At 42.2% G+C, this 22,645-nt stretch overlaps 1 protein-coding gene across 1 annotated transcript in view; it reads right to left on the reverse strand.

Annotated features, from left to right (window-relative positions):
* Positions 1 to 6,089: 6,089 nt before the first annotated feature.
* Positions 6,090 to 22,645, reverse strand: part of HABP4 (hyaluronan binding protein 4) — a 36,902-nt gene continuing 20,346 nt past the window's right edge. Inside the window, exons 3-9 of the mRNA XM_063457182.1 lie at positions 17,236 to 17,371; positions 14,223 to 14,384; positions 13,800 to 13,871; positions 12,834 to 12,911; positions 9,654 to 9,819; positions 9,273 to 9,443; positions 6,090 to 6,568 (exon numbers count right to left, since the gene is read on the reverse strand). Of these exons, the coding sequence (XP_063313252.1) occupies positions 6,512 to 6,568; positions 9,273 to 9,443; positions 9,654 to 9,819; positions 12,834 to 12,911; positions 13,800 to 13,871; positions 14,223 to 14,384; positions 17,236 to 17,371 (842 nt within the window). The 3' untranslated portion in view covers positions 6,090 to 6,511. The remainder of the gene's footprint in view (positions 6,569 to 9,272; positions 9,444 to 9,653; positions 9,820 to 12,833; positions 12,912 to 13,799; positions 13,872 to 14,222; positions 14,385 to 17,235; positions 17,372 to 22,645) is intronic.

Genomic DNA, 22,645 nt, shown 5'->3' on the forward strand with positions numbered 1-22,645 from the left:
CTGCTGAATACACACACACAAGACTTCTGAATATAGAGACTGATGAATACACATACAGACAGTCTGCTGAGTACACACAGAGACTGCTGAATACATACACCCACTGCTGAATACACATACACGCACACACACAGACTGCTGAATACACACACATACTGCATTGAGGGGTGTAGTGTCTGTGTGTGAGGGGTGCTGTGTGTGTGTGTGTGTGTGTGTGTGTGAGGGGTGGTGTGTGGGAGGGGGGCAGGGGTGCTGTGTGTGGGGGGGTAGGGGTGCTGTGTGGGGGGTAGGGGCACTGCTGGGGGTAGGGGTGCTGTGTGTGTGAGGGTAGGGGTACTGCTGGGGGGTAGGGGTGCTGTGTGTGAGGGGGTAGGAGTGCTGTGTGGGGGGGTAGGGGTGCTGTGTGTTTGTGGGGGGAGGAGGGGTACTCGCGGGAGGGCAGGGGAGCTGCTTCAAAGATCCCTCCCCCTGCCTCCCGACCCGGAAGCAGAGTAGGCGCCTGCCATTTCGGGCAGGCAGGTGCCTACTCTGCAGTGATGGCAAACCTATGGCCACATGCCCACAGAGAGGGCCCGGCGTGCCATAGGTTCGCCATCACTGCCCTAAGGTAACACGTTCGAATTTGGTTTTTGAACTTGAGAAGGTAGTTTTTATATTTTGCCAATTGCTCTTTTATTTTTTTATTGCAGTCTAATGCCCTCAGATTAATTGAGTAGCAATGCAGGAGTTTCAAGTTCCAGGAAGTTATGGCGTACATCTACTAAGTCTTGACGTCTTTAAAATTAATTATCATTAGATAGAGCAATGCTTTGATCAAGACAGAGGTCCAATCCCTGCAGACAAGGTTTAATCCTACCAATTGTGGGGATGTTTAAGAACCTAAAGCCACAGGGTATATGTTTCGCTTTATAGTAGTCTGAAAGAAATAGGCCACGCAGGTCTAAATCAATTGCTTTTTTTGTAAAATTACTTGCCAATTTCAGACTGGTCTCGTCCCATAAGATAGCATTCACCTCCTGCTGGGTGAATTTCAGTGATCTGCATATTCAGTAGATACTCCGGCTGATAAAACGTGTGTGTGTGATAAATATGTAAACGTAATCTTATTCAATATTAACAAATTTGAAAGCAAAATTAAGACTATTTTCAAAAAGTATATATATATATATATAAAAAAAATAATCCACTCTCTATCATGGTCAATGCCTTAAAGTTATCATGACCTTTCCTATTTTTTTTTTTCCCCAATTAAATATTTTTTATTGTTTTGTCATAAGGTAATATGTCATTGCAAGAAGTGGAGACTTGCAAGTATCTCAAACAGTAAGGTACCAAATCATAGAGTAAGCAACCATAATAATAGGGATTCTCAGGTGGAACTAGAGATCCAGTGCAATTGAGGTATCAAGGTATTTAATCATTCAGGTAATATATTGTGGTAGCATATCCAGTGTGTCTGTTTTAGGGATTGCATATATGGTTAGTCCCTGAACTTGTGTATCAATATCTTTCCATGGTAAATTTTCCTGGGCTTTAGCTCGTTCCCACAGCAAAAGATGGGGGGAGGAGGAGGGAAGGAGGAATGAAGAGAGAAAAGAAAGCAGAAATATAGTAATGGGGGGAGGGGGGTATTCCCCATCATCCCCCACCGCCTACAACCAGGCTGCCTCTTGCCCTGTGGAGGGTTTGTGGGTATTTCTATTAGGCCAAGTTCAGTCCTGATTAGGAGTGTGTGGGGTTTACCGTATAAGCGATTGGAAGTTGGGCACTTGTGTGGTAAGTAGCCAGTGTGCCCAGATATCAAAGTATGCCAATCACACCTCTCCAATTTTTACACCTTTTAAAAATCATCATATATCCCAGAAGGAAGGATAGTTGCCAAGTCTATTTGCAAAATATGATGAGATTGTTTCATATATCCCCTCTGCATATTGCCTACATGTCCGGCTACTGTTTTCTTAAAGCTCCTAGTGGTCATACCTATATATTGTAGACCACAAGGGTATCAGAGGCACTATATGATATTAGTGCATAGACAAGCAAGTACCTGCTTACATTTCATGGACTTTATTGGTGGAGAAATATCTAAGTTCTGTATATTTGTGGAATTTTTTTTTTTTTTTTAAGTTTATACTTTGTTATTGATTAGGGTACAAAAGAAAGGACACAAAGGGAAACCCACAAAACAAAACCTAAAATAATTTGGGTGCCTATTGTAAATAAAATATAACCATAGTAGTAATATCGATAATACTAATGATACCAATACTCCAACATAATGCTTTATACAACCATGATCTTGTCAATATTCACTGTGGACCTCTATCTGCTCATGTTCAATTGCCTAACTAGTCCCTAACGTTCCAATGTCTTAAGGAGTAGCACCACCTTTAGTGCATTGATTTTACCCAACCAAGCTAATTTAATTGATTTCCATTTAGCTGGATTAATTCTACTTTTCTGTACTATTCTGTACTATTCGAGTAATTTCAGTAAATTTTTTTTATCAAAAGAAAGCCAAACAAGTGATATACGTATTTCTCCAGTCAAAGTCATACTACTTTGTTGTGCCTAACCATTAAATTCATGAACGCCATTGTCAAATTAAAAAAAAATTCATGAACGCCAAAACGCAAAAAGAATCAATACCTAATTAGGTTTAAAACTATATGAGTATCTTGAATAGGAAAGAGAAATCACAGACTAAGTTGAATATAAGAATTCACACCACACTTTATTGTCCACAAAAGGGACCCAATGCAAAGTAAGTTTTACGCTCATTTAAGTTGTTGCATGCATTTACTTCAAAACAGCTCAGTATCTAGATATATCAGCTTAAGTATACATGACCATCAGAGGGGTTTAGTTGTCTCCTCGCTGCACACGACTGGGGGAACTCAGGCAGTCAAACTTGGAAGGACCCTCTCTTCTGGGAACAGCAGAGACCAGCAACACGTGTCCGTATTACCGGTGGGTAGCTCTTCAAGGGAGTGCCAGATTCTCAGTCTTATATACACAGACACACACCCACACCTTTTTTTATGTACAGTCTGTACTTCCACCAAGGTTCCTCATCAGTGCAGGCCAGCAAAGACCTTGCACAAGCAGCTGGATGGGACTGGCAGCAGGCCAGGCTGTTCAGGACTACCAACACCATATCAGGTTTGTGCGGTTAATTAGCTCTTATCTCTACTATTCTCATGATGGTACGCAGGAGTCTTCAAACTGTTTTAATGCGGTGTATTAATAGCTGTGACATCCAGGCCTGCATCTAGTGGTACTACCTGTGTGTGCGCGCTTATCAGTGCCATCTTAACTATCTATAAGAGTTTATTTTGCTCAATAGTGATCACTCAACATAGAACATAACAAATTTCTGTAAATGTTGTATTTTCAAAGTATCTAATCAGTAAGGCTTGTGTTTTTTCTATTCCACTTATGACAGATTGCCATTTTCAGTTAAGATGTCAAGCAAATTGGGCACACAGGTGGTTTGAGAAGACAATCTTTGCCTTCCATCTCTATGCCCTTTACACTTTATTTAAGTATGATTGTGGGATAGAGGTTCTGAAGACAAACAAAAGTGGGGAGAGGGGTACACCTGTCTTGTAACATTCGTGATATCAAAGGAGGAGAAAATTAAGCCTGAATTTAATACTTGTACTGAAGGTTGTTAGAGAGCCCTAACGCCATTTACAAAAGCTGATTGAATTCAATCTGTCGAAGGCCTTCTCAAAATCAAGTGCTAAGAGAGGGCCCTCCAATTTAGACATAGGAAAGTATATTCAAAATCTTCCTAGTATCTATATAGAATTCTTGCTAAAATTCTAGTCTGTTTGCTAAAATGTTAGCATGAAGCTAAACATTGCTATTTAGTAAAGAAATGGGAGCAACTTGTAAGTGGTTTGCCTAACTTTGGTAGTACCGATATGTGCCCAAGGTTAGGGGTGTTCTACATTGGTAAAACACATACAGGCCTCTAACATCCCTAAGGTGGCACTTAACCTATGTCACATTTATAGGTGACGCACCTACTCATTTTATATGGCATATATTGTACCCTAACTTGCTGCCATATTTTCACCAGTTCGTCAATTTTTGTGGTGAGGAAAAAGAAAATGGAATTTTTCTCCCCATACATGTTGCATTTTTGCTGGGTATTTCATACATTTAATAAGTGCCACTGTCATAAATTCCCCAAACTTATGTTTAGTTACCTCTGAGTAAAGCAATAGGCCCAATGTATGACCTAGACACGCTTTTGTAAAATAACAGTGCTGTAAAAGAGACGGTCACAAGTTCAGGTTTTTAAGAGTGAATGTTCATAGATTGTTTTGATGGATCAGTGTTCCATTTTGGAGAACTTTAGCATACTACATATTCTAACGTTACCATAAAGGCATACCATTTCTTAAAGGAGACATCCCAGGGTATTTCAAAAAGCATATCATGAACCTTGGAATGGGATAGTTTTTCCGCTAGCTTGTACCATGTGTGGTAATAAGCATATTTTCTGCCTTTGACACACAAAGTGAGTTTGCACAGTATATTTTGCAAACCTTGTGTGCTACGGCTGTATAATATTTCATATGTTGCTCAGCTGTCTGAGTACAACAATACCACCATATGTACCCTTGCCAGGTACATGTTGACGTTGAAGGGGCACATTTGAGACAGCATTTACATTTTTCCCCCAAACTGAATTTTTTGCATTGTGTCCATGTCCCATTTTGGAGTAGTTTAGCTGGTTGGTTATGCAAACTACGCCATAAAAACATACCATTCCTTAAAGAAGACACCTGGGTTATTTCAAAATGCATATTTTGAACCTTAGCGGACTTCATTTTCCAGCAGGGCTGAGACATGAGACCGAACAATGAATTGAAGCATCCTGGTCTTCCATAACGCCTCAGCAGTGCCACGCCGCATTGAGGTAGTAATTGCTGCAAAAGGGGCCCAAACCAAGTACTGCGTCCATATGCATACTTTTACGTTTCAGAGGTCTGATATTGTTCTACGTACACTCCTTGTTTTACTGATTGCATGTAATATTCTAATTTACGGAGATTGTGGATTTGGGGTTTTCATCAGCTGTAAGCCATAATCATCGCACTTATCACAGCTTGAACTATCTTTCTTTGCATGTAATGAGTCTCATTAGTTTCCCCTTTTACGTTGCCTTACTGAAATATATGAACTTTTGCACGATATTCTAGTTTTTTGAGTATCACCTGTACAACCTAAATCACTGGATATGCTCTTGTGACTTAGGTTGAAAGTGTCCCCCAGCAGCAGAAAATCAGGTAAATCACAGGTGGACGTTACATAAGAAGAGCACCCATGAAAGGGAGGATAAGGCAGTACTAATTCATATCCCAGCTGTAAATTCCTTTTAAGTAACGGTTCTCTCTCTTCCTTAGCCCCAAATCTACATCCACCCTTGCAACAAGGCACTTTAATTTCTCAGCTCTACCCACCCTGGTTTCTTCTAACTATATAGCATGCTCTTCTACCCGTTTGGAACCACAGTTAATCACCTCCTCAATCCCATCACGTTATCATCTGCTTAGTTGTATCATTAACTCTGACATCACATACAATTTCCTCTGCTACCTCTTGTCTCCTTGTCCCAGTTTAACATTTAGTTTGTAAGCTCACAGACGGGGCTCTCTACCCGTTGTATCGGTCTGTTGTGTTTTCTTCCCCAATCTTACAGCGCTGCAGAATATGTTGGTGCTTTATAAATGCCAGTAATAAATAAATATGTATTAAATATACACGGAATACATCACAGATCCATTATATATTCAGGTAGGTGGCATTTATTTTATGATCCGCCATGACAGACAATCAGATGTCTAATTGGACCAACAAGCCTTCCCCATAATTATCGGTAGAGGCACCCACATCTTTAATGCTCTTACTGTAAATAACCTTTTCTAATTGGGATTCTGAAAATAATTTGCTTTGGTTATCTGACAAAAAGTAATTATTCAAAAAGGAAACCAGTAGATCAGCAGAGATCTTGCATATTCAGTAAATTTAATGAAAACATTCAATTTCCCCAACATGAGAGCATAAAAAGTTTAACATTTTATATTGTGGTAAAGAAAACTGGCAAGACATATTTACAGGGATTGAGATGTTTTGCACTATTTGCATCCTCTATATTGAGAGTTTTTGTGCTTAGCTCTTTTAATACTTTTATTTAGAAAATATTCCTCACAGTGTACTGGAGTCTAGCCATGTCTAGTTCAACATAAAGCTCCAGCTCTTAACACCCCAATTCAATCTAAACCCCAGACCTGAGCATAAAATATGCAGTGTAGTTTCTACCAACTTCTTTGTAGATCCCATTACAAACCCATTTCAAAAACACTAACATGAAAGGGCAATAAGCTCACAAGAAACTTCTTAATGTAGGCATTGAAATTTTACATTCACCGACTATTGATTAATGCTTGTGGAAAAAAAGCAGCTCACACCGTGCACTAGACTGGAAGATGTTCCGTTATGACAAAGCAGGAAAGTCCACAAAGTCATCAGGATCAGGAGCAATTGTGTAAACCTGAAAGGAGAAGAAATGAGCTTATTCACTAAAGTGAGATTTCAAAGTGAATTCAAGGTGAATTTCAAATTTAAGGCCCTAAGTAGCTAAAGTTGAAGCATCTAACTTAGAGAGTTTCCAATTTGGCTTATTTTATTTGAAATTTGCTTAGAATTCTCATTGTATTGAATCACTCTAAGTAAATCTAGACAAACACAAGCCAACTTAGTTTGAAATTACCAATTTGTAAATGGCTCCCATTTTGTGACCAAGATATCCTCCAACAATTATAAAACCGTTACCAACCCAGTAAGCTCCCAACACCCAGGCATACTGAAAACCTCAATGAATGCTAAATATAGTTATTCCATTCATAGGGTTTTTCTAAACACATTTACAGATCTTAGAAGCTGCTTTTATTGCTTACCATCCACCACCTCACCCCAGAATCACCATTGTCAGTGGTCCATGGAGGTTACATGGCAATCGTTCCACTGATTAGAACATACTGGCTTTACTTCCATCACACTGACAATGATTAGGACAGTGACAATATTTCCTATGCTACCTGCATGCTTAACCCCTTCGGGGGGAAGCAACTGTACAAATTCTAAACCAAAACAAAACCCAGAATTATTGCAATGCGTTTGTTCCACCATTATGTAAGGGGGGGGAAAAAATTGCATTGTGCTGGCATATATAGATTAATTTTTTTACTCAGCAAATTACTTTTTCCATAGGATTAGCAATCGTACCTGCGTTAGGGATTTCTCCCCACCTTTTAAGGACAGGCATGTTCTCTTAAAATATTTTCTGTTCCTGTCAGAATTAGCTAGTTGCCCAGGTAAGAGACAATATGAAATTATTTCTCTATTGAATCTGCTGTTGGGACTATGATTTTCATGAAGACTCTTGGAGATAATGTAAGGCAGAAAGGCAGACCTTTGAACGGCTAGTTCAGGATTTTATTATTTGCTTATGCCAACTTTTAAATCCTGAGATGCAAGGAAAACAATTGACAAGTTGGCTTGCTGACAATGGTCTCCATTCTGGAGTTTGTTACCAACTTGTTCACTTTTTCCAAATCTAAGTGGTCAGAAAGACTCAAATGGTTTCTTCAGTAGAAAAAGTCTTTAGTAAAACCCATAAGTGTTTCTTGATCCGAAATCTCTTCTATAACTGCATTCTCAGAGTACCATTAATGCAAGGAATAGAAAAGTGCTAATGCCTGGTGTTACCTGAATTCTTTGAAGAAAAAACAAACAAACACCAGGGTCTTCTTGAAATAAAATATTTCCTCATTTATTCTGCGGTAGATCTTTTCACCAGTGATTTCCATTTCATCAGCCACTTCCCTTTCTCCAGTGACAGGCACTCCTCCTGCCGACATCAGCACATTACTCAATGCTTTCCTATGGACGTCCGAGTCTTCTCAGTGATTTTCACATTGAGAATCGCGGAAGCAGCCTCTAGTGGCGTCAGTGAGAGCCACTAGAGGCTGGATTAACCCTGCAATGTAAACATAGTTTCTCTGAAACTGCTATGTTTTCAGCTGCAGGGTTAAAACTAGAGGGACCTGGCACCCAGACCACTTCACTGAGCTGAAGTGGTCTGGGTGCCTATAGTGGTCCTTTAAGTGCCCATGGCTAAACTTGTTGCTTAAAGACCGTACCACGTGGCTTACATGCTGTCACAGAATTTTTTTTCCAACCTGGATTAGCTAGAATATGGCCCAAAGAAGCCGCACTTTCCTTGCACATTTACACAATGACATCACCGGTGGAACTTCATTCTGTACCAGTGTGAGTTCTACCTATTCAGCCCGTTCTGGTTTGCAGCCGGGTCTTTCTAAGTTTCCAGGAGACAAGGCTTAGCTAGTGTAAATTCTGTTGCAGATAAGTTCCCGAGTAGAGCAACTTCACAGTGTGCTTGGGACCCAGACTGCTCCACAGCAGATATGAAAAGACAAAATAAAGGGGATAGACTACAACTGGTCCTTTAGGAGACCGTAAGAAAACTGGTATTATTGGGGGTTATCCTTGCTTATATCTTAAAGGGGGTGGGCCTAATAATTCAATAAAAAAATGAAAATGTTACTGTGCTGCCTGTCCTTAGGAGGAGACAGAAAATCTGACATGGGTACTGCTGCTATCTGTATGGAAAAATAGAAATTACATTAATGCAGTTTGAGACAAAGTTGTGTGTACTATGACAGATATCCTAACACAGGTTACTTTTTTATTCATTAAGCTAACTTATACTTTAACAGATTTAGATAGCCTGGTGTTCCTTGCATGGACATATGCATCATTAAGGTGATCAAACCACCATTTGCTCTAAACCGTGTCATTGCTACATTACACCGTGCACACTCTTGCCTGGTGGGTGTGGTGTCACAAGGGCTGCAACAGGTGCAAGGCTCCCTGGGACTATTTCCGTAAGTACAAATGAATGATGTATTTGCCTAAATGCAAGCCATACAGTGCAACATTCAATCAGTGCACTAAAAACTTTGTGGTTTGGTGTCATTTTCTCAAATATCTGCACTAATTTCATAGATTCAATTTAACCATGTGTATAATGCTGTTGCAGGCAAAAATACAATTCCCTCAAGACAAACATTTTTGATTATACTATTAAAAATTCTATAAAAATCATCTCAAAAACAGTCAAGTGATAGTTTCACTTTTATATAATAAATGCATTTAGAATTTTGAGCACATACATCATCCATGGCATGAGAAAATGGTTCTTCTCTTCGTACACGCCCACGTCCTCCACCTCTTCCCCCACGGCCAGGTCGGGACAGACTTCCAAAATTAATATCCAACTGAGCAGTGATATCATTGATAGGCCTGCGACAGACATACTGTAGATCCTCTTCATTTTCCATATTCTACAGAACAAAAAAATATTTATTTTTTAAATAAATGTTTAGTAGTAGAGCACATGCGCAAACAAGAACATAAAACAGTAAATTGTGTGGGTATATCAGCTTTTGGATGCAAGGGTTAGCACTTTAAATCTTCTGTAAGTTGAATGGCCTTCCATACAGGAGTATATAGTACCAAGATAGACATTTTTGTTTTTAAATGAATAGGCTTACATTTCTATATTTAGACTTGTGGATCACCACAGCTTTTGAAGGTACAGAGGATGCAGGCTTACGCAAGTTGAACTCTGGCTTAGCTCTGTTTTGCTCTTGCCTACACTTCCATTCATCTAGTGTCATTTCTTCTGCAAGTTCTTCAGCTGCAAGTTCATCTGTGACCCTGCATAACGCAAAGAGAAAAAAAAGTTACACAAGTATTTTGTTACACATGGGCTATGCAACACCTACAAAAAGACATGGAAATGCAAATTACAAATGGAGATGTTAACAAAACCATACAATCTTCGTATTGAGATGTCCCCTGCCCAATTCAGCTAGACAAGTTTGGATTTAGTTTTATATTCCACAAGAGTCCCAGTTTCTCTTTAAGCATCACATCATACTTTACGTTCCCATGATAAAGGTTATGGATTGTAGAGGTAATATGAGCGTGTAGGCCTGTCATATCACTTAAATTACCAGACAATTATTCCTGATCATACTCTAGCACCTCACATTCTTACATTTTATTTTTTTTCATTCAAGAAATGTTTTATTCACATCAGTTTGCATACATTAACAGTAGTAAATGTGGACATGTTCAGTATAAGCGGTGTACAATATTGCAGTATAGTTAGTCATCGTAGCAATAGTGTAATTACAGAACTTAAGAACAACGCATCACTATAGTACACTACAGGGATTGTATCTATTTGTAGGCGTTTGTAGTTAGGAGTGTGAACGTATTGCAGTACAATATGACATTTGATAACAATGCAGAAGAATATTGCATAATGAATGGACACATTTATAAAGATGTGCTCATTGAACTCAAAAATAACAAATTAAATATGTAGGACTATCAGTGGTAACTTCAGGTACATGCATTAATACTAGTATAAGTACATCAAAATTATAAACGCATACCGTATAAATTTAACTAATAATCGGTACAGAATCATGTGGGATTTAGTATGTAGAAAATCTCATGGTTGCAACTGTGCTTCAGGCCCATCTGCTATCTAAATTATATGGACTTAAGAAAAAAAGATCCTATTGCGAGCGCTCAATGCGGCGTAATAGGTCACATATGTGTGATTTCAAGTTAGCCATAAAGGAGATTATCAGTACACAGTGCATCGCTTATGTATGTCTGGTTGTTAATTTTACTTTGCTCTATCCTATTTCATGTGTGTGTTTTTCCTAAAAATCAAAAGGGTGTAATATGAAGAACTAAAAACAATATACAGGGTTACAGCTGTGAACATTGTGCCTTAATGTGCAAGAAGGATACAGCGCATAGGCAGCTCGTATGTTAGTCGCCAGGTGGGAGCCCATGGTTACTGACTGTCGTGTGACAAAAACCGTGTCATTAACTAGACTGTATGGTCCACCCCATTCTGCTACTGGGGTTATGGATCCACAGCCCAGATAGTGTTCAGGGGCCTGTGGGATAGGGCCCAACGTGAAGATCCCTAGTTAGGTCCTCTTGTGAACCCAAGAGATCTTGGTCCAAGAACGTGCGGCCAGGTTACATATTAAAAGAAGAAAAAATAAGTACGTGATTAAGGAAATAAAATAAAAATAACTGTGCCTTAGGTGAGAGCCATCCCTGTCTGAGAATGTGTCTCATGCCTTCCCTCATGGCCCTGTTCCCGTGTGAGAATGAGGAGTAATGTGAAGACTCTGTAGGGCCATACCCAATGCACCAACATCAGGCACCCGTGGGTGCCAACATATGAGCCAACACCTGATTCCGGCTAAAGGCCCCCCCACCATGAGCTTCTCTGTACAGCGGGCACTCTGGGTACCCCCAGTCCATAAGACCCCTCTCCTAGAGTCCACCAACCAGACGGCCTCTGCACCTCCACTGTCCTGGTATAGTCTCAGTAAATCAGACATGGTGCCTCCGTGGATCCCCTCTATGGCTGGCCACTTCTAAGCATAGTCCATACGGCCCTTCGCCAACTGGTCCGCCGCAGCCCCCCCACAGACCAGCACGGCCGGGTTCACAGCAACGGGGAGCTACACCCTCCAGGTCTCCGGATCTCCTAGAGGTAGAGGTCACTGCTGTCTGACCCAAGACAGTCTGGTTACCATGATGCCCACTGCCTGTCAGCAATGCTCTCGATGCACCTGAGTGATGCATGGGCAGTCTCCTGGGCGTATCCGCTCCTTGATAAGGCAAGTAGGGGGTTTCAAAGTGTAAGTATTGCTTCCCATGTAGTGGCTGGGTACATACAGGTAGAGCTGCATTCAACGTCCCGCAGTTACAGGCTGATAACCATAGACTTATACGTGGAAACTTGCAGTTTAAATCAGGAAAAAAGTGACCGGGGGGGGGGCCAAAGTGTGGTCGCTTTTGCACCTTGGGAAAGACAGGCGCTTCCATATCGTGATTGTTCACAGAACATGTGCAGAGTGTTTCCAGGCTCAGCAATAAGCCACAGGTTCACGCCATCAAGTAGGCCCGAGCCTTCAGATTCCTCACATTTGTGGGGTCTGCAGCCGCCGACTGGTCTCTTTGTAATGCTGGCTGCTCTATTCAGAGATAGTATTTTGAAAGGTAAATAGTCGGTTTGTGAGTGGTAAATCAGTGTTTATTCGGGCTCAGGACCGGAGCTGCATGAGATGGCTTCCTTTCAGCTCGATTGTCTGGTCCGGCCCCCCTCTTACATTTTCTGTGCAGCTTTTGTGCATTTATGCTTAAGTCATTACTTTACTCGATCTTAAGTCTTGCATTATTGATGCTTGTCACAAAACAAAACCGTTTATTGTTATTGTTATTATGTTTATTCCATACTTTTATATGACTCACCTGTGGCACACAGTATTGGTATCTATACCATCCATGGTATAATGCCCTTTAAAAAAGTTAAATGGCAACAGGATGTGTTTAAAGCGCTGCTAATGAACCTGACTAAACTTAATTTACCAGCTGTTCTAGCTCTTAAAATGCAAACAAAAATAGTTAATCAGATACAGTTTAAAAAATATCCATCATAAAAATAAAATATTTTTCTTCAGGCTGCACACCCACATTGGATCAGGCGGTTATATTTTGTTTACCATTTCCTATTGAAATCATGTTAAACTTTATACATCACAAGCCTATAGAAGTTTACATACAAACACCCATATACACAGTCTTGTTTATGTCTGTCAATGACAGTCACAAGCTTTCATTTCACTTACTTGACATTTTCTTCCTCCAAGAGTTCAAGAGGCTTGTGGTTTTCAGAGTATTCTTCCACTGGAGCAGATTCTACAGCACTAATAACAAGGTTCACAGTTACATTGCAGAACTTGCCATTCTAAACAATTTTCATTCACTTGAACTGTATTCAAACCATCCCCAGATATGACATCAAGAAGTGGGGGCGCAATATACAGTAGCCTACAAAAAAAAAAAAAATCTAATTGATTTCCCAAGGAAATCATGTATCTAGTACTAAATATACCATATTTTTCTTGACGGTCCTCTTCTGTTCCGGTCACTTCAAATGCCAGGAGCCCACGTCCGCATTGTACTCGTGCATGAGTGAACGTACAATGATATCTATGGAGAATCCCGTGAGATCCTCCATAAGACAATGCACTTTTTCCCTTCAGCTGTCAGAAGACTTGACTTTTGTCAAGTGGAGAAAAAATACTTAAGACAAAGTAGGGACTACTTTGCTCTAACATGAGTTGTAATTTCAATAAAATTCCAAAGCAGTCAATTTCGGTTACTTTATATAGACCTTTATGAAACAAGCTTTGAGGGAAGGGAGGGGGAAGTGACAGTGCAGTTTTAAAAGATTGAGATCTTGTTTAAAAGCAGCCTTAACTGCATGATATAGTTTACCAATTACTTCACTGGCACAGTCACATACAGTGCATAGGCGATGCAATATGTAGGTTGAGTTACAAGCCAGTTATGAAAAGTTAATTGCAACCTAAAATGCAAGGGCACAACATTTTGTAAGTCAGCAAAGCTTCAGATAAGCAACTCTGGCCCTAAATTTGAAATTCTAGTTTTTAGTGAAGCCATTTAGAGCATGTTCCAGAACCAAAACAGACCATGCTACAATCTACATATGTCTGTAAATGGACCAAGTCCATTGATTTCCATATTTTTCTAGGATACTTCCATATTTACTTAGTCTTAAATAGGTTTACCTGCATTCATCTTGAATTGAACCCCAGTTATGACTTCCACTGCCACCTCGTTTGTCTTCAGCTCTTAAACCTCTGCAGACAAGACATCTGGTATTAAGTCTACAGTTTATTTTCTAGGCATTTTTACATAATGTACAAAGTAATTTGCACCTGTAAGGGACTGTCATGCCCTAGTGATAGGTACATATTGGAAGATGAAGATAAACTGGTAAAAATAAAATAAAGTATGGAAGCAACAACACTCCCCCGTTATGGGGGTGGAATAGCAAACTAGGCAATACAAAAAAACAAAAAAAACAGCTTTATGACCATCTAATGCTCACACAGTTCTTGTCTTCCAGCTATGGCACATTAATAGAAAATAGCTTTTATATGCGAAGAAAAGATTCACATAAATACTGAACACAGTAGTTTGATACAGACCCGCGGCCACTACCACTGTGCCTATCAAATTCTCTTTTCCCTCTTTGAGTATCCTGTTCTGTGATTCTTGAGAAGCCACCTCTGCCTTTTCCTCTTGTTCCTCCCCTGTTAGAAAGCCAGCTTTTCACAAGTTTTTCTTTGTCTACAGTCTCCATGCGTCTGCTACAAAATAAATAAAGACAAAAACCATCTGTACATAAATTTGTATCTACCATTTGTAAGTAAATCCTTGAGTTAGGAAAAAGAAAAGGGGCTATGTATGTTTTTGCATGCATTTTGAAAGAGCAAATTAATTGCGAAATGTTTAAAGTGACACTCCACTGCCCAAATACAAAAATAAAAAATCACTGTTTAGTAGATCTACCCCAAATGAAGACTTGCATGCATTTAGTTATGTATTTTTTCATTGGGGATATATCAAAATCAGCTTGGAAAACCAAAATGTCGCTTGTCTGCTTCCTTTGCAAGCCCTCTCCTAACCCACACAGACCCAACTTCCCAATACAGTGTAATGAAGTTTGTATAAGTCAGATGCTCTGGGCAAGAGAACAAACTTCAAACAATGCTTTTCATCAAGCTACAATTGCTTAGAGGTCTTGAGTGACCCTCTAAGCTTCATAACCAGTTTGCTTTACAATAATTTGGCGCTTACCTGGTTCCTGCTATTAAAATAACCAAGACATGTGTGGCTGTTACTTTGCTGCAAGAGAAAAACTATTGAATCTGATACCGCCCATTTTGCCAACAAATAAACAGATTGCCGCAGCTACGATATCATGGAATCTCTGCTAGTTATTCGATGCTGGACTTCGTCAAACTCCAATAGAAAAACTTAACCCCAAACGATCGCGAATGTACGCACACTCAAGCCTTAGTAGTACATTCCACTACACACCAATCTTAGAAAAATGTAATCCTAGCCTCTCATAATATGCAATAAATCCCCCCCACCACAAAAAAAAAAAAAAGTATAACCGAATCTATAAAAAAAATTACAAAATAATAATAATAAATGATAAAAAACGCATCTGTAAGAAGGAATGCCCTGAACGTGTTTTATGCCTCGCATGACGCTCTCAACACATTCTGAGAAACCGGCTGAAGGGCATTCCTTCTTTTATAATTTTTCATAGTTTGTTATACCTTGGACATCCATTTTTTTTCCTGGTGGGATTTACTGCATATTAGGGATGCACCGAAATTTTGGCTGCCAAAATGGCTGAAAATTTGAGCCTTACTCAAACCTACTCTTGGATTCCCTGAGACCCAGTGTCTGTAATTATACCTAAAGTGCCTGCCTTTCCTTTTTAATACCTGGCTGTCCATGTCTCTTCTCTGACTGTCTTTCATTGGCTTGTTACCGATCCTACAATCGGCTTCCTGCTCCACCGTTCTCCCCTGCACAGCAAGACAAAGAAAGTCACAAATCCAGGCAGGCCCCAGTCCGAACCTAGGCACGAACCCTTTTTGCTGCTTGCCCACCCACTCGTCGATCCTATAGCGGGAAAGTACCACTCCGGATCTGACCAATCGGAGATGGCTAGGGGAGAAAAGGTGATTCATGACAGGAAGAAACTACTGTACTTGGGTTTCTCTCCCTGTCCTACAGTGCAGGCTAGGTTGACATATAAATGACTAATAGGTGGCTGACTTCTGTTTCCATGGCAATGGAAGGTTCATTCCCATTCCTTTAAATCATGGCCCTTTACACTCTTAAAGGGACAGACCTAAATTTCAGGTCGATTTTGCTTCATCTGCAATTTTACAAGGAGCTTATTCATTAAACAATGAATTGTAGTGTATTTAAAACCAAATTGTAATATTTAATTTGAACAGTCACATCTTGGCTAGTTTAGCCTAAATTTTGCAAATCTGGTTTTCAGTTTAATTCAGGTTGCCATTTAGTGAATGATCTCCAAGAGATAGCCAAAGTAGGGAATATATTTGGTGCACTAAATTATTTTATTAAAGGGAAAGTAGGCACCTTAACCACTACAGGTATGTGTTCAAATGGCACTGTCCATTACTAAATTGTTTGACAGGTTACCTGCGGTTGATGCCCTGGGACTCTTAGCTTCATTACCACTGCGGCGTGCTGTACTGGTTATGGTGCCTAGAGTCTCCCCTAAAGCAACACTACCATAACACTGTAGTGGTTATGCGGCTAGATCAGCCCTGGTGCCAACCTGTTGTAATCAGGGAAAAGGTTTTTAGTACTTTGACTTCTGATTTAAGCCTCCTAATAACAGACTATGGGCCTTGGCCTAAATATAGGTTTGGTTTGTGGGGAGATGGGAATGGGGGACAGTTGGGGACTTCTTCCTCCTGTATGGGTTTGCCACATTCCCCAATTACAAGTGTAAACTTTCAATTTCCATATGTGCAGTTATTTTATCAATAAAATTATAGAAAACTATTTTAAAATCATTTTGGAAAAAAAAAAAATTCAGTTTCGGTTTTCGGCCAACAGCATCATGAATTTTTCGTTTTGGCCAAGAATTTTCACTTCGGTGCATCCCTACATATTCTGACCGGTTAGGATCACAGAGCAGGTTGCAATCAACCTTCACATACTACACAATATTGGACTAGTGCATATGAGAACTGTTATAGGCAACTTCTTCCCTTTCAAGGTTTTATTTTTCCTTTTTTGCAAATGTATCTTTTTTAAGAAGATTGGCGTGCAGTGTGATGTACTACTAAGGAGTGTGCAGACATTAAGGATCGTTTGGAGATAAAAAAAACCAAAACATTTTGGCCTTCCCACAACAATGTATAGGCATTATGACAAAAAAAAAAATCACACAAAACAAAACATGGCTATAGGTACTGTGAGTGAACTACAAGTACGAAGACAATTCTGCAGTCTAGTGAAGTTGTCCTTGATATGTGATTTGAGAAAGCAGAAGAGGCATAACACCGGAGCCAGCAGTGAGGTGCTAGTACAAACATGAACAGCTTCTTTCAAAACCTGCCAGGGAACTTAACGTTTATACAACATCTGCTTACTTACTATTCCATGTCATGCTCTGTTGGGTTCTCTACAACACAATGATACATATCTTCAAAAGGCTTTTGCTCAGTTTTTGGTTTGTAAGTTTTCACAGCAGGATTTCCGCTTTGCTGTGGTTTGGGGGGTTGTTTCTGGCCTAGACAAAAAAAAATTAAAATTAATTCTACAATTTACCAAATGCACTATGGTAAGGTAGTTATTACAGGTTAGTACACAATTTTTTTGTACTCACTTTATTCAGACAAATGTCAGTGTAAGGGACGGCCACTAGAGGAACTTGCTCCTTAAGAGAACAAAGTTTCAAAGCCCTTAATGGTCAATGTCATTGCATATAACATTACACCCAACATGGCTTCTTCTAGAAAAATCTAACTGGCAAAGCACAGCAGTGTGCAGAATATCCACAATGCCTCTATGGGAAATACTGGTTTGAACCACAGATAATCCAGAATGATCTCGTCACAGGAGGATTGGCAATGGAATAAAACCTAGTTAAAAAACTAAGCAAAAGGCGTGGTCTGACCGTCGATGAGACTAGACGTGTCTCACTAGAGCTCCCGGCGAAACGCGCCCTTATAGCTTACAAAAGCGACCTTTTGCCTGAATATTTACCCTGAGGAGGTTCCTGAGATGGATAGGAAGCATACTAAGAAGCTGCAGAAGAGGGGCACCGACTCCGGAGGCACAGTTCTCGACCTCATGTCGGCGCAAAAACAGGGCCGCGTGGGGACCCAAGATGGCGCTGGCTCGACCCCGCAGGCTTCGCCCCGTACTGACAGGGAGGCTTCCCCGGATGATCAGGACACAGTCCTCGCAAAATTAGCGGAGGTAAGGGCTTTCCTTGCGGGCGAAATCGCTAAGTCTACCGCAGTCCTGCAGGCTGAGATCGGGGCCCTGGGTGAACGTACCGCCAAACTCGAGGACCGAGTGGAGGCCTCAACGCAGGCCCACAACGCTGTCGTGGAGAGGGTGAACAGCATCTCGGCACAGATGGTGGACATGAACCTTGCCTACGAAGACATGGCAAACCGGTCCAGGAGAAACAATATTCGCCTGAGGGGCCTGCCAGAGGGAGCGGACGAGGACCTACAGGGGATCATACTCACCATCCTGAAGCCTCTGCTCCCGCAAGTTCCGGAAGAACACTGGCACATGGAGCGGGCTCACAGAGCCCTGAGGGGCCAGAGGAACGATCCAAATACCCCACGGGATGTCATCATCCGATTCCTGTACTACCGCACCAAGGAAGCACTTATGAAGAAGAGCCGCGAGGTACCCATACGGTATGATGGCAGGGTGGTGTCCCTCTTTCACGACCTGGCTCCGTCCACATTACAACGAAGGCGGGACTGGCGGCCTATTACTGAAGCACTACGGACTGCTGGCATAAAATACGCATGGGGATTCCCCTTCAAGTTAATGGTGTTTCGTGGCGACCGGGCTCACATCCTTACGCCGGGAGGGGATCCCTGTCGCCTACTGAGCGGCCTTGGAATTCAGCCGCCCACTGACCTTCCCAGCGTGGCTCTGTACCCGGAGGACCTTCCTCGGATGTCCTCGGAGTGGCAGGGAGCGGGAGCGGGAAGACGCCGATAACTACTGATGGTATCGTATGAAATGGCTGCTGGTGTCCCTTCACTCTCTCTCCCCTGATGACATGGGGCCCGAGGGAGGCTGTTCTCCGGATCTTTTCTGTTTTACTTGGGGTGGGTGACGGGGAGAGGTTCCACTTTGAGAGGTTGGGTTTGTTTTTTTTTTCCACCGTGGGTCTTCTGGAACGTCCCCCCCCTCCCCTACTCGCCTTTCTGCCTACAGCTTGAGATTTTGGGGGATGCTCGCCTCCCGTTACGCCGGGGCTGCGGGGAACACCGATACCGCACCGCCAGAGTGGGGAGGTTTACCGGGACGTGAGGCCTATTTTTGGCCGCATTTTGCATGGCTTGGGAGGGGGAAGGGGTACAGTACTCGCCTGCTCTCGGTAGCGGCATGCTTCTGGCCTGGTTTCCTATGGGACTCCCCTGGTGAAGTACTTTCAGCGAGTGAGGGGTTTGGTCTTCCGCTTGGGATCTACTTGAATTTACCAATGCAGTGTTGATTGTTTTGTGTTTGATGTCTCTGCTCTCCCCTGGGGGGCGCCCTTGTCCCTGGCCGCGGCTGCGGGGGGCCCCGGTGGGCCCTTGCTTCTCCTCTTGTAGTCGCATCCCCGCAGTGTTGGCCCCTCCGTTCGGTGGCCGGGGATGACGGCGCCCACGGGGGAGAGGAGTCTAGTGGTCGTGTCTGAAAACAAGGCTTTCATTTCAAAATGTTATGAAAAAAAAAAAAAAAAAAAAAAAAAAAAAAAAATGATAAAAAGTGTTAACAATCGATAGAATTATTATTACAGTGACCATCCAGTAAGAGGGGGAGAATAGATAGAGATAAAAGCTGACCATAGCAAATTAACTGGAACATCTTAATAACTTCAAAACCCTGTTAGTTGAACATTGAAGTACACAATAAGACATGAGAGAGTAAGCACATTACAAGCACACTAAGCAATGATAGCAAATGCCGGGCGTTCAACCTACTGTAACCTACTATACATATGGCAATATATACTGTTACTTTTCTCTGCGTTTTGGGGGTGGGGGGGCAGTTTACGGCATCTCATGTCTAGACTCTTCGGCAGGAGGGAGGGGGGGTGACGGGAACGACGGGGGACATATTAGTTTCGGTAGTGCCCATGTTGAAGATACAGTTTTCTTCTCCCTGGGGGGTTACCACGGCATGCCTATCACGACACCCAAACAATAGAGCTATCATCACGTAGAGGATGGGTTAGCGTAGACGCGGATCTTACTGCACCAATGGGATTATGTACACAGATTAAGATTCGAAACTGCGCAGGTACAAAGTGTCTTGCTTTCAAGGGTCCGATAAAGCTGGATTCAAATAACAATGTTGCACAAAAAAGAAAATGTTTTAATTAAAAAAAAAAAAAAAAAAAAAAAAAAAAAAAAATAATAAAAATAACAATAGAAATAAAAACGCTAATAATTAACACGTAAATAACGTACAAAGCATTAAACAACAAAAGGAGGTGAAACAAAGCTCAAACACGATGATCCCCCAAAAAAAAAAAAAAAAAAAAAAAAAAAAATAATGGAAAAAACATATAATTATAAAACTATGGTTCATGTTATGTTGTATTTTTCGGGCCATGTTTGATCCTGGTTTATCCTAAGACGGGCGGGTTTCTGGGATGGTACTTTAATTGTCGTACTTATTATTGCCGTGATTACGGTCCTACATATTGTTGGCTGCATTCTTGCTTGTGCTCCTCTACAATTGCTCCCAAGCTTATATAATTTTTACGAAGCTTCTAGGGCACAGGTGGTCGCCGGTATGCGCCATGTGACTATATACTGGAAGGTGTACTGCCTATGCTTCAGTAGCTTTTGCCTGCCTCGAAGGGGAGAGAGGGGAGCCTTAGGAATTGGGGCGGCTGCATCATATAACGAGATCAGGTGGTGGGAGGAGGGGGGTTCCTTATCACTCCTCCTGTGTCCCGAGTGCCCTATGGTAGCATCAAACTATAGAGGGACCTCCCTCGCTTACTGTACACCTTAGGTCATTAGGCCAATTGGGATATTGGTCGGGAAGCGTGCTGCCGACAGGTGATAACTCCCCTGTCCGTTTGGGTAATAATAGAGAGTGAAAGTTGATGGATGGGACCCCAGAGAGGCGGGGTAGAGCAGGAGCCTCCTTCCACAGACTCCAGAGGGGGGGGAGGGGTGGCGGGAGACAGGGTCTGCTTCCTGTCCGTATGACAGGGGAATGTAGAGGGAAGGGATTCCAATTCTGGATACCCAAGACGCTATGAGGAGGTCACCACTGTACTCCCCATCTTTGGGAGAATTGAGGACGGCCAAGGGGTTGACTAGCAGGGACATGCAAGGGTCTCAGTAGATCGTGTGGGGCGCGTAGGGGTCGGGGCTTTAGGGATTCTCGGTTCCCTCTGCACGTAGATCGTGAGGGGGAGGTGGGAGCACACTACCCACTGTTTTCTGGCAATTGGTAAGACCAGAATTTCTCTTACATCGGACGTGGTCCAGATGTTTTTTTTGTTGTTCTTTCCTTTCCCTTTTCTTTGTCTCTCTTTTCCTTTCCCCTTTGTCCCCTTCCTTCCTTTGACCCCGGGGGGGGTGTGCAGGGGGCTGGCCCCTTGGTGTAACCCTAATGTCCGATTGATGTTTACTGATCTATGCAAGGGAGATATTGTCTTAGCAGGGGTCACCATGTCTCTGGATGACGATTAAACTTACATCTCTGAACGTTAAGGGCCTCAATGCCCCAAACAAGAGACGGCTTATGTTCAGGGTGTTAAAACGGATGAACTCAGATATTGCTTACTTACAGGAGACTCACCTCCCTAGACAGGCAACTTTTAGACTAAGTGACCATGTATATACGGGTTCCTTTGAAGCTAGATCTCACCGTAAAAGGAACGGGGTGGCCATTGTAATTAAACGCACTTGCCCCTTCCAGATGGTGGCCCAAGATGTTGACCCGGAGGGACGATACATAATCGTTTCCGGAACCTTACATTCCCACACCACTCATTTAGTAAATATTTATGCCCCGAATCAACCGGACGCTGAATTCTGGGCTATGATCCGAGGGAAGGTTGCAGCGTTGCCGCATGGCATGATCCTCATGGGAGGTGACTTCAATGCTACCCCGTGCCCAGCGATAGATAGAAGCTCGAGAGACGGGGGCCCGAGGTCGCATGGTAGGGGGAGGCAGGACCGTCTGCTTAAGGCTTTTATTGCAGATACGGGTCTGGTAGACGTATGGAGGGCGCAACACCCGCTGGACAGGGATTATACGTTCTATTCGGCCCCTCATGGAACCTACTCTAGAATCGACCTCTTTTTGGTCAACGCGGCGGGTATGGCTAGGCTCTTGAGATCTGAAGTCGGAAATATCTCCTGGTCTGATCATGCTGACGTCTCTATCACCCTTGGCAATCTTTGTACCGCAAATCCCTGGTCATGGCGACTGAATACATCGTTGTTGAGGGACCAGTCGATCACGGAGAACACTCGTACGGCTCTGACGGATTACTTTGCGGAAAATACCACCCCGGACGTGAGCATTAGCACAGTATGGGCGGCGCATAAGGCGGTGATAAGGGGGCACTTGATCAAACTGGCCACGAGGAGGAAGAAACTGAAGCATCAACACCTGGAGGCCTTGCTCAAACAATTACGGAACCTCGAGCAGAAACACCAAGCTGCCCCGGATAGGGAACTATTCCGAAGACTGGAAGCTGTTAGGAGGGACATCCGTTCCCTTCTACTTGATGACACGGCTCGGGCCATGACGTGGTCCAAACGTACGTATTTTGATAAGGCTAATAAGATGGATA

The sequence above is a fragment of the Pelobates fuscus genome, chromosome 5, assembly GCF_036172605.1.
Source record: "Pelobates fuscus isolate aPelFus1 chromosome 5, aPelFus1.pri, whole genome shotgun sequence".
Lineage (NCBI taxonomy): Eukaryota > Metazoa > Chordata > Amphibia > Anura > Pelobatidae > Pelobates > Pelobates fuscus.